Raw genomic sequence first — 13,064 nt, forward strand, 5'->3', positions numbered from 1 at the left:
TTATATATTTCTCTGGTACTAAACTACTAACAACAATAAATTCCTTAAATGCCCTATCATGCTGCTGAAGAATTTTCAAAATTATTAGCATCTTTTGGCTACCTCAGCCCTTTTCTGAGGGACCTTTGACTTGACCCCCAAGTCTGAATTTTAAGAAGTGTCGTGCTTGGAAAATTAATGTACTAAAAGATGTGTCAAAGTAGGTGCTCAGAAACAGAGGTAGTTAAATTTTTAAAGTTTAAGCTATGTACTTGTGTTATGACTGTGTAACTGCTGCACATATTGAAAGAACAACGTGCATTATACCACTAGCAAATGCATTACATTAATCATTTAAACATTATTAAAATATCAAAACATTAAACCTTTATTGCTGCTATTTTTCTTTCAGAGGATGTTCTTGTGAGATAATGCAAAGCTGCTAGATTCAGCATAACAGCCAAAAAGCCTTGAAAACATTATTCACTGTTAAATAAAATGTCTCTTCAGCATATCAGTTTTGATATGCTACGAAGCATCGTCAATATTGAAGGAATTTTTGTTTGTACCTTTGTGCTGAAAGGAATTGGGTTTTGGTTTTGCATTGAAGGGGGGTAGAGGAAAGGTGCAGTGTGGTATAAGCTATCATCCAGCATCAAAATCTTTCCCTTTTGGTAGTTAAAAACAGATATTACAAATTACTTTCTGTGTGATGATTTGCTGTTTCATCTTTCAGGACACTCATCTGGGAACGATACTGTATTTTGAGTGTGGCACAAAATCCTTGTTTTCTTCCTGAATTTTTCTGTACTTCAGAGTACATTTTTTGGTTATATCATTTTGAGGTGCTTTCTTCCAGATAAATTTTCTTATCAGACTTGGTTTTGATGAACAATCTGTTAGCATTAAGCTTTTACTCTGCGTCAACCTCTATACTTACGGTTATAAGAGAAGAGGCAACTCAATCTTTTTTAAGCCTATACACTCTGGATTTTTGGTGTTACAGTGATTGAATCAACACCCTCTCTGCTTTTTCTCTTTGCTATGCAGTAATGATCTATCAGAATTTGATCACCAAAGCTCTCTATAACACTAGCAGTTTAAAGTGCTGACTAGAGTCCAGATAGTAAATCTACATCAGGGCCTTAAGGAGTGCTTCTGGAGTTACAGATTTTTGTTGAGTTTTGTGCTGGCTCTATACACTCTTACATTAAGTGCCCTGTAACCATGTAATTGGGACAAATGGGCAAACATACAGCTTTGTTGTTTAGAGCTCCACAGGATAAGATTTAACAAATACACATGCAAGTGTTTTGCATCAGTTTCTAAGCATACTGTTGTATTTTGTCTGGTAGGAAAAGACACAGATGATACACAGAACAGCACTCTGAACACAACAGTGATAGGTGTCATCTTTAGGGCATGGAAAAGACTTTCAGTTGCTTGAGCCTTGCCTGAGGCTTTGCTATCCTTAGGGACTCGCTTCCTTCTCCAGACATTTAAATTCAGGTGTCCCTTTTCAAAGCTCTGATTTCTTTGCTTGTTTTGCAGTTATGGAATTGTAAGAATGCCCTAAAGACAAATTTGACCAAAATGATGTTCCCAGATTTTGGCTAGTGTCTCATCCAAAGCTGTTCCCATCCCAACCAGCTATCCAGATAGTCAAAAAAAGTATGGTGAGAATTTGGTGAGGAGAAAAACATAGAACTATGTGCATTATAGTAATATATACACTAATTCTTTTATGGAAACACTGGAAGAGCGTACAGAATTCATCACCTCCTCAAACTGATGTTAGAAGTCTGTGGTTTTGAATATGCCCTGTAGAAAAAAAAAAACAACATACAGCAAATGGGCTGAGTCCATTTGAATCTTGTTCTTGCAGCATGATACAGGTGGGGATATGAATTGGCCAGCTTTCCTCCTCCAACACCCAGCTGCTGTTCTACCTCCCAACATGTGCAGAAAAAATGAGATGTTGTTGCAACAAAAAAGACTGTGGCCAGACTGCAGGTTTAGGTTTGTGTAAGAATGCTCAGGGTTGTTAGCTGGATGCAAAACTGAGGGAATGTGTTCTGCAGTGCAGTGAGCGTTTGAACCTCAATGTGTGTCACAGATTTGCTTGTTCTTAGAGATATCAGGTAATTTTCCTCATTCACCTGCTCTGTCATCTTAACATGGGACATCTTATCATGTCCCATGTCTTAAAGAGGACTTGTTTCTCTATGCTTCTCTAATCCATCTTGCCAGTACTTGTGTTAATTGGTAACTTGGAAATCCGTGTGGAACAAGGACAGGAATGAAATATTGCTAAGAGACACCAAGAGATCTCACTAAAATTACACTACCTCTTATTTTTCATTACCAGTCAAGGAAGCACCAGTGCCTGAAAAGCTCAAAGATAAAGAAGTCTCAAGAGTAACCTGTCCTATATTTTATTTTAGGATTTTTTCAGCAAATCTGATCCTTTTCTGGAGATTTTCCGAATGAATGATGATGCAACTCAACAACTTGTTCACAGGACTGAGGTAAGGAATAGAGTTGGATTTACTTTCCAGGACAAAGGTGTGCTGTCAGGATGAATAGTTTATGCTTCCCATGTCACAAAGGGTATCACAAGCACCTACCTCTAAAAACACCTCTATCTGTTGTGTAACTACTGACTAATGGATACCAGGCTTGCACATTCACAGATGAGAGTAAAGGAGGATGGTATTGAAGTCAAAGATCCAAGTTTAATTATACCAGCAGATATTCTGTTTGAAGATCAGGAGTTATACATATTCTATTTAGCCCAAACGATGCTACAGAGAGTGTCATGTTTTCCCATTAAGACTTCTCATTGCATCTTCTCCTCCTTTTGCCATGTTGCCAGCACTAAAGAGATTTGTAATCTGTGTGCTTTACACTTGTTTCCTATGTCCCAGTGTCATTGCTGCTTCCATGGTAATGACTGGCACTGTCTTAAAAAGTAGCATTTAGGTGTACAGGGCGGAGTTCTGGCAGGTATCTGGGGTTATGAACCTGTCTATTATGGATCCCATAATGTCTTCCTGGCAAAGCAGACCACATGTCTGTAAATCGATGCTACCCACCCTCATTGTCCAGTCTTGCATCTCTTCTATAGCTTCCAGTTCAGGGTTGTATTCTACAACACCTCCCTTGCAAGTTACACTCCTGCTGAGGCGTGGCAGTGCTGGGGCAACCTCTGTAGCATGATTTGTGGATGGGCCCCTTTCCTGCCTGTGGTTCTTTCTGGAACTTTACAGAAAGAATGTTGCAAACTGCAGGTTGCTCAAGGGCACATATGCCATGCACTTTGCTCTGCAAATCTCCAGCTGAGCTTTGTTTTCTTCTCCTTCTGGTGAATGTATTGTATTGAAAATTGTGGCTCTTGTTAGTGTTCTCTTTGGGGATGTGCAAATGTTAAGGGGTTCCTTCCTTTCTTTTCTCTCACAGGTTGTGATGAATAACTTAAATCCAGCCTGGAAGACCTTTAAAGTGTCTGTAAATTCTCTGTGCAGTGGAGACCAGGACCGCAGACTAAAGGTCAGAAGTCATTCTAAGTTTTTTGAACTTTTTATTAATAGAAAACAAAGGATTGTCTTCCTTTTCCAATTGAAGATTGCTACTCTGCACTGCCCTTTTCTTTGGTGGTGAAGATGATCACACAGCTGCTTTATGATTACCACAAGTTAAGAATGCAGAGAAGTGGTAGTCCACTTTAATCAGTAAATTATGCTCTATACTTCTTACACTAACCTCAGAAATTGATGGATTTATTTTTTGCCAATCAGTTGGATTATTTGAAACCAGCATCATTTAACTGGTGGAAGTCTACTCAAGGGAAGTGGCAGCACTGTCACCATTTGAAGTACTATTTCCTTGCCTTTATGTCTGGGGATCCTCTGTAAAAGAAACACTGGATTACAAGATCTAATATTATGTATGAAGAATGGGGTGGCCACAAAAAGGCATATGCCATAGTAATGACAGTGTTACTAGTCAGCAGAAAGATTGATAGTTGGCAATTTGGAGCTTTGTGTAGGAAAAGTTGTCATCTTGTGGTTACTTTGGGGTAAATAAAGGCTGAAACCGATTGTTTGTTTTCTTTCTAATAAGATATAAGTTTAACACTAAATTAAAAATTGTTGAATGAAGAGAACTGTCCCTAGTAGCTGTTCAGCCTCTTGGACCTGATAAAAGGACATTGGACCCAAAAGCATGTCCTTTATTTTCCTTTTTTTATCCACTTGTCTTTATTTTTTTTCTTACCATACCAAAACTGTCTAATAAAGACATTTTCTTGTCCCTGAAAACCTTTATTCTTTCATCATTCTAACTACACAATCCTGCAGAAGAGGTATTGTCATTTTTTTACTCATTACAAACCACAGGATGTGCTGTGCAGGTAGGAAAAATAAAATTCTTGGTGTTTACATGTTTCAATGCATGCCACAAATGGGTGGAAAAGATGAAAAGGAGTCTTAAGAGCGCTTGGATTTGTACTGATCATGCTGACTGTGATTTATAACTCAACAAAATTAGCACTGATGTTATAGAACAACATTGGTCCCAACACAGTGTTTATAAGTATACATTTGTATGGTGTTGGGGATGCACAAGGAAGACACAAGTATGGATAGTTATCTTTTTATATTGTTTGTGTCCCTTGCAGTGCCATTGGGCAAATGAGTCCAATGGTAAAAGACGTACAAGAATATTCAGGAAGCTTGAGAAAACAATGAGAGATGGAACAAGGAAAGTGGAGGATCAAGTAGATGGAGCACAGGATACTTAGGGGTCAGACCACTGTGTTTGTGACAGGTGTATCTGAGATGTTGGAAGGAAGCTCAGCACTTCAGGTGATACCGGGAAGTGGTTGTGAAAGACCTTTCTATCCATACCTTAGTTGGTAAATGGTCAAACCGGTTGTGTTTGACATGTCCAGTGGGATTGAAACAGTGTTGTAACAGATAAAACAGAAAATGAAGTGTAGAGAAAGAACAGCCTCAATTTTAAACTACAAGAAAAATTAACAGTATTACCTAAAAAGGATTTCAAATGCAAATGAAGAAACATAGAGGAGTTAGTTATTGTAGCATGTGTAGGATGACTGTAATGTGAGGTGTCAGGATAATGACTTTTTTATCTTGGGAGGCTGCAATTTTATAAATTTCCAGGGTAGATTAAATATCTATAAGTTAGTTTCCTGAAACACAGAGGACAAGCAAATTACTCTGTGTTATGTAAGCAGAAGCAATACAGATCTGCAGGAGAGGAAAAGGGAAAAAAAAAAAAGAGCAGTTACCCTCCAGAGGTAGTAACGTGACTAACTCAAAGGACAGGCAAGAACAGGGAGCACTGTCATTGCTGAGGCCTCTGTTGGCCTCTCTGACACCTGGGCTGCTACTTCATGACAAAAGAGCAGCTCTGGCAAAAGCACGGAGGGAGCTTGTTTGGACAATGAGCTCACATCACAGCTCTGGCAGCACTGGGAGCTGAGCTTTTGCTTTTGAATGGAGTTGAGCCATTGGAAAGGCTTGGAGAGGGAGGTCAAGCAGTTCTTTCAGGTATGAAAGGGCGAGTCACTGGTGGGACATACAGGCAGGGGTAACATGATTAAAGCACATGGGAGTACTGTAGGTGCTGCAGCATTGTGTGAAGGTGAGAGGGAGCAGAACTGAAGGAGACAATGCTAGAGAACATGGTATAATCAAAATGTGAGGTACTGAGAGAGTGAAGAGATGTACTGTGACAGATTATCTGTTATGCAGCATCTCTGAGGGTGCACCTTACACAAGCAGATACAGAAGGTAGTACCCAGACTCTTCCTGTGCACAGGGTCCCAGATGATCTAGTCCAGGTTATATTTCAGAGTCACTTAGAGCAATTGTGCCTGCCCTTGTAGGATATGCTTCTTAAGGTAACTTACATTGAAATGGGTATCATCCCGTAGTAACACCACTAATACATTTGAGACAAATCATGGATCATTTTTCTGCTGCTCAGATGAGAGGTGGATTTAGCACAGCACTGCCTTCACCACATTGTGTAAGTGTGGCCTTTAAATTGCTTAGATGAGAAAACCTAGGAGGAGATGCGTGCAAAATGTAATGACTAGAATGTCAGAGCTAGTGGCAAGTCTCTAACGGTAGAGGGATGTAGTTCTGGAGGGAGAATGTGATTTAGTCTCTTTGAAGTTTAGAGGAGAAGGTATGGGAGAGACTGAGATTTCAGCTTGGGCAGAAGAAGATCTAGGAATGAAAGGAGTCTTAGACCTATGAGCAGAAGACAGTAGTTGAATTTGTTTGCATATCTGTTGTCAAAAGATAGGCTGGAGAAGGAGAAGCAAAGGGGTAGAAGAATAGTCCTTTAGGACCACCTGTAGAAACGATGAGGGGAAAGTCAATGAAGGAATGGGTGAAGAAGATAACCAAGACAAGATGTATCTTATGAACATACTGACAATTTTCAAAAGAGTTTGATTCTGCAGGATACACTTTGTCCTTGTCTCTTTGTGGGTTTTTTTTTGAATGCATGTCTTTATCTGTGTATGTAATTATGTGCAGGCCCTGATATTTGCCTGAGGCTTCAGTTCAGACATTTACAGAAAAGCTAAAAGTAGTAAGATTTGCACCAAATCATTCATGCATGCAGAAATACTTTAAAATTAATTGTGGCTGCAAAATAAGAAAGAAAGCTTGAAGCATCTTTAAAATTCAAGCCCTTTATACCTTTTGGAGGGTGTAAGATAAGGCTGCCATGGTAGAGCAGCCCCCGAAATCACTTGTGTTTGACAGAAAGCATGTAGTACTTGTCAGATGACTGTTCTGTTTGCTTTCTATGCAGACTATAAATTAGGAATTTGATGGCAGCAAGGACAGAAGGAGGGAAATCATAAGAATTAGAGAGATGAAGTGTCTGTGGTGGGTTGAGCGCTGTATGAATGTTTATCTTTCGATTTACATTGACTAAGCATTCCAGCCTTCACTCTACCATATTTTGGAACATTTGACTTTGGGTGCTTTGTTTCACTTCATAAAGTATGTAGCAATATGTTACTGCTTAGTGTTGGAAGAATTCCCTGTGCAGTATTTAAAGTGGGGCGATTTAGTGTATTGCAGACGCCTCGCCGAGCATCAGCTTCTCGCCGGGACTGCCTGATCACTGTGAGCAGTAACTGCATAAGGCTGGGTGGTTTTGTAGCTTTACCTGCTCTTTCTTCTTTACATCTCTGGGAGGTGTAATCTAAACTAAGGCTTTAGGAGGCACCAGAAATGCTTGGGGTGGGGGAAATATCAGCTTTTGGAAATTCTGCAAATTTCTGACAACAGCAGAGACATCGTAGCTGTCACTACTGTTGGCTCCCCTCTGTAAGCTGTTTCAATGTCCCAAGTCTTGGCCTTTCATCTCTACCACTGAAGCCACATGGGTACTGAGCTTAGTGGTGTGATTTGTCTTATGAGGAATGGGGATTAATACACTAAAAATACACCAAAACAAACTCAGTTTAACTTAAAGAAGTTTGCTCTTTGTAAAGTCTTGTACCCAAAGCATCCTTTACAGTGTGTGAGCATTTGAAACTTTATTGTTTAAAAAGTCTGTTGAGAAAGATAAGATAAGCAAGGTCACTAAAATCAAAGCAACCAATAATTAGGGTCTCCCTCAAAAGTCTTTTGCTAGCATCCTTTACAAAGTTTGTTAATTTGAATTCCTTACAGGCTTTAAAAAAAATAAAAATCTAATTTTGCTTTATTTAGCTGCGGTGCAGAGAGCAGTTATTTTTTTATCCCTCTCAGGACGCCTTGTAAAACTTTATTGCAATTATTGCCGCTCTTGGTTTTATTATGAAAAAGATATATTAGATTTATGAACCTACTGAGCTTTTCTTCCCAGACATTGAAACCATCTGAGAAGTCTGGTCACACTTCTGTGCCGGTCATAACTTGTTTTAATGGCAGTGGTACAGACAATTTGTGTATGCGCTGAAGTGAACAAGACGCCTCTGCGATCCAAAAGTAGTTCATTGCAGTTCTAATATGGTAAGAGATTCAGTTCACAACAGTAATTACTGACCAATCTGAGTGAGGGGTATAAACCTTCTGAGAGCAGGTTTTATCCTAATTTGCTATGCTCAGGTCCTGTAAGTTGTGGAACTTTGATGTTCAGGTTTGTTTTCAGCATGTTAGGTGCCTTTATCCAAAGCTTATCTGAAATACAGGCTTGCATTGTGAGTATCTTCTGGTAGGGATCGCCTACTATCCATCCATTCTAATAGTTGTAATGTTCCACTTTTTCTAGAGGAGGACTGGTAATGTACACTGAAAAATAATCTCTTTTTTTTGGCTATTAGATGTTGTAATCTTTAGGAAATGAACACCTAACAGGGTGCTGTAGGGCACAGATCAAACAGTGTACATGGCATAGAGTAAGTATATCTTCTGCTGAAGTTTGTACAGAGACCTTCAGTGAAAATAATTTTGTTCATAAGGAAAAGTAGGAAAAGATGTAAAAAGACTTGGAAGAAAAACATTGCTGCAGATGAATTAATAAAAGAAGCTGCAAGGACAGGGGCAGGAAGCATGTGTCATGTCTATAGAGAAAATCCTTTCCATCTTCCACCCACACAGGGGAAATTTTCAACTGAAGAATGTCTGTTAGATATTTTCCTACCTTTCAAAAACCTGTATGGTGCAACTATATCATTCTTGTCAGTTTGTTTATTGTCCATCCCTGCCTAGCCCACATCACAGATCCTGATGACATTTATGCATGTACAGGTAGTTATGAGTGGGACCCACAGCTGTGGTTACTGGGGCTATTACATACATCAGGTCATAAGGCCTCTGTGTGTATGAATGGGTTTTTGCAGCATGAAGCCCCAAGATGATACTATATAGAAAAAGGAATGCTTACTTTTGGGTAACCGTAAGAAGGCCGCCTCTTACTGTATACTTCTAATGAAGTCAAAACCTGGTTCTGTCATTCTTTCCCATTCTGTCTTATGTCCAGCTGACTTCCTTGGCTCTGTCCATCCAATCTGTTAGAGCAGCTCTGTCTTACCACATGATTATATGTTCCATTTTCTGCTGAGGGCTCTATCTGCATATGCCCCAGTATATCTATGATGCTGTAGTGCTACTGAGATGCATTCAGGAGTTTAAAGGTTGTGTGATTTTTCAATTCATTTCAGTACTGAGGCCTTTATAAATAGCAAAACATTGGCCTTTCCAAAGTGAATTTTTGCAAGCCATGGATTTCATAGTTTTGTGGTAGATTGTTGTTGTTAGCAAGCTCTACACTTTTCTTAAATTAATAATCTATGCAGTGCCTTTTCTGCCTTCTTGATACTGTTACATAATGTGATCCTTGCTTATATTATTAATAGAAGAAGCTCTACAGCCTACAAGAAAGATTTTGATGTTATACTGGATGTAAGTAGGCAATCACTTTATTCTCAGCTTAATCACTTCCCCAGGATCTGTTATGGCATTTTGGGGGGTGGAAGGTTGGGTCTTCCTCAAATAGTTGTAACCACATTTCCTTCTGATCTCTTCCAAGTGTTGAATCTTTCATGCAAAATGATGGATCATTAGGGGAAAAAAGCCTCTTAAAGGTCTGTAAGTGTATTGGCCACTTCATTTTGAGTTAGGGAAAAGCAAATAGCAATGGTTATTTTGATATTCTCTGAGTTATTACTGCAGTGTTCTCTAAATCAATAAGCTTTCAGTGACCTTTAATACTTGACTACAGCTCTGCTTATACAGGTATATTATAAACTGTAATCCTTCCATAAGCCCCTAGTATCTCTGAAAGCCAGTAGTGAAAGTAACTGAGCAGAACCTGTAAAGAAGGCCCAGTAAAGCTTAAGAGACAAGCAGTAAATAATACATTCCGACAAATCCATTAGTGCTTTTATTCTTCCACAGTTTAGCTGTCATAGAGTGTTTGAAGCACTAATTTGGAAAGATATGGTTTATGCTCAACAGCAATAATTTGTGCAGGATTTAAAAAAAGCATGTGGCACACAGGGCAATTCAAGCAGTGTCAAATGATGATTAGAAAAGTGTGAACTGAAAGGATTTCATGCTGTTCCATAAAGGAAGACTCATTTATTGTTGCTGTTTTCTTTGGGTATGTAGAAAGAGACTGACACCAAGAACCAATTACAACGTAGGCTAGACTTGCTGTTTACTTACTTGATTGGGTGATTTCAGTCATACCTGATTAACTACGCAGTTCTACATTTTCCCTTTCAATTTACTCACAAAATTAATGCCAGTGGAGCCAATCATTCCCTGCTTGCTTACCTTGATGATGCTGAAGAGGCATTTGCAAATGGAGTCCTCCTTGTGGAAAGTCTTCGACACCAAGAAGTGGGAACTCAACCTTTATGTGTCTTTAATATGAATCACAAGATTCTTCTAACAGCTTTTTCAGGTGGTAATTTCTCTTCCATTATGTCAAGGTGTTTTCCTGGAATCTTTAGAGTAACTGCCTCACTCCTGGAGGGTGCAGATCTTTATAATCTGAGTAGTATGGGGGTTATTATTTATTTATTAATTGTTTTAAGGATGTTATATTGTGAATATCCAGATGAATTCTTGTAAAATGGACTGTGCATCTTATAATTTTAGATAATAAAATGCTCGTTCTTGGTGGTCCAAAGAAACACAAACAAAATAGGTTTATATATTGGGATATGGTGTACATTTAATAAGCTAATAGAAATATTTGTGTAAGGGTATACTGCTTAACCAGAGAATGAGTTTTAAAACAGTCTTCTGAGAGGATAAGACATTATTTTGAGGATTCTTATAAAATTAAATGACACAGCGTAAAAGCCAGTTTCTGAGACCAGCTTGCATAAATGCCATTGGACCTATTTTTCTACTAAATGATTCATTAGAATACTACAATTCCTACATATTTCTCTTGCTTTCTCTCTCATATTCCCCTTATTCTTTCTACATGCCTGTGGTTGCAGGCACTACAGTGATTATTAAAAATTCAAGTGGCCTACTTCACAAGGTCTACAGTGATTGTGGGGAAGTTGCTGCAGCTACTCACCCTGTTTTGTCAGTCTGGGTTAATCTATAATTTAGCAATCAGTTTATTATACGAGTGCCTCCTGAATTCATTAATTGCAGCAGTGTGTTTGGAACCCTGAGTTACCTGAGCATGTCAAGGACTGATCTGATCAATCTTCATAAGTTATGTGCAGGTGGGGTGCAAGATTTAAGATCGTCCTTAAAGCAAAACTGATTAAGTCCTGGTGTGTGTGATCTCAGCTCACAGATTCCTTTTTCGCTCTCTCCTTTCCTTTTCTGGATTCATGATAAAAAAGTTGAAGATTGTCCAGAGAACCTGTGGCTTCCCCCTTCCTGGCAGTGTTTGAGGCCAGGTTGGATGGGACTTTAGGCAACCTGGTCTAGTGGAGGGTTCCCTGCCAATGGCAGGGGGTGGGACAATATGAACCAGTCCAACTCAGTCCGTGATTTTGGTGCCTTGTCCAACCCAGTCTGTGATTTTAAAATGTTGGGGAAGAAAATATCAGATTTCAGTGAAGGTTTGAGAGAGAAACAGACTCAGAAAATGAGCTTGATCCCATTTTGTTAAAGTCAAGGGAACTCATCCTGATTACTTCAAAAGGCACTAGTTTGTTCTCCATTATTGCAACTGCTAGATATATAGCAAATTAATTTTCAGATTAATTAATCTAGATTTGGGTTAATTGGTGTTTGTGAAGTGCTTTGAAGATGAAAGAGCTATCTAAATGACAAGTGTTGTCATAACAATTGGGGTGCAAGTTGTTTGTATAAGGAAGAGATCATCTGATATACAGCAGTTAAAAAGAAAAGAACTGATATTCAGATCTCTGAAGGTTTGGGCTGCTAATAAAAATGGTGTTTGAAGGCTGTAACGCTGGTAGATATGAAAATGGACAGAGTAGCAAGAGACAGGAGTCTTCCTCCCCTCCATAATTTTAGAGTTCACCCTGTAAAAGGAGATTTTTGCTTCCCATTCCTTATCAGAGTCCCCAGTTCCACGAGCCCTGGGACATAAATAAAGAAACTTCCTTCTGACATTGCAAGGAACATTCAGTGTGTTAAAGAAGGATAAAGAGATGACAGCATACAAGGGAAAAATGTTGTGTATGAATTTGTTTGTCTGGATTAGGGGATCTGAAGAGTATTTTCTCTTTCTCATTTGCTAATAAGATAGGATTGCTTCCAGATAATTTGTATGTTGCATTTATTGTTACCTTTCTTCCCACTGCTTACTGCCTCTATGGTTCCATCCCAAGACAAATACATACAGCCTTCCTCAGCTCAGCTATACAAGTCACTATGAGAAATGTTTTGAAGGGCACTCTCTCACCTCTCTTGAGTTGTCTTTGGAAGTGAACTTTAATCCCTTGAAATGAAACAGAAGCTCCTATAAGTGTTGCTGACTGTAATCCATATCAGAGGTGTATGGTTCCTTCACAGGGCAATAACTGATAAAGTACTAAATCCCATCCCTGGGACCATTTAAAATGAGACAAAGTAAAGCTCTGGTAATGAGGATCTGTTCCACACTGGAGGGTGGGGCACAGGGGATGATGATGAATTAAATGACCTCTATATGCTTCCCAGTTTTCAGATCACTGTGTTGATAATGTTGAATGCCCTACAGACCCCACTATTAGCTGCAGAGCTGATTACTGTAGAAGTTTAGAAACCAGTGCTACCACTTTGCATTAAAAGAATAAAATGAAGCTCGGCTTTCAGTAAAACAGATCAGGACTAGGGTTTAGCTGTAACCCTGTAAAGCAGCTGAATACTGTAGTGAGAGAATTTTAAAGTGTCTCATATCTTAAAGAAAATCCTTCAGTCTCATACTTTTGTATCTACAGGACATTTTGCAGTGTGACTTACAGTATCTCATGATATTAAAAATGAGAGAAAATCAAAGTGCAACCAGGTTTTCATATTCCTTTTTCATTTCTTTCAGTTGAGACTGGAAAGAATAGTGAAGGCAATTTCCAGACAATCTCATTTCAGACTTTTATAAAGTAGCAAAGCCTCACATTGACTGAC

At 38.9% G+C, this 13,064-nt stretch overlaps 1 protein-coding gene across 1 annotated transcript in view; it reads left to right on the forward strand.

The window, feature by feature from the left end:
* CPNE4 (copine 4) overlaps nucleotides 1-13,064 on the forward strand; it is a gene marked incomplete at its 3' end in the record, with an annotated part of 116,808 nt that overhangs the window by 20,084 nt on the left and 83,660 nt on the right. Inside the window, exons 4-5 of the mRNA XM_084260413.1 lie at nucleotides 2,424-2,507; nucleotides 3,439-3,528. Of these exons, the coding sequence (XP_084116539.1) occupies nucleotides 2,424-2,507; nucleotides 3,439-3,528 (174 nt within the window). The remainder of the gene's footprint in view (nucleotides 1-2,423; nucleotides 2,508-3,438; nucleotides 3,529-13,064) is intronic.

Source organism: Gallinula chloropus, assembly GCF_964237585.1.
Source record: "Gallinula chloropus genome assembly, chromosome: 2".
Lineage (NCBI taxonomy): Eukaryota > Metazoa > Chordata > Aves > Gruiformes > Rallidae > Gallinula > Gallinula chloropus.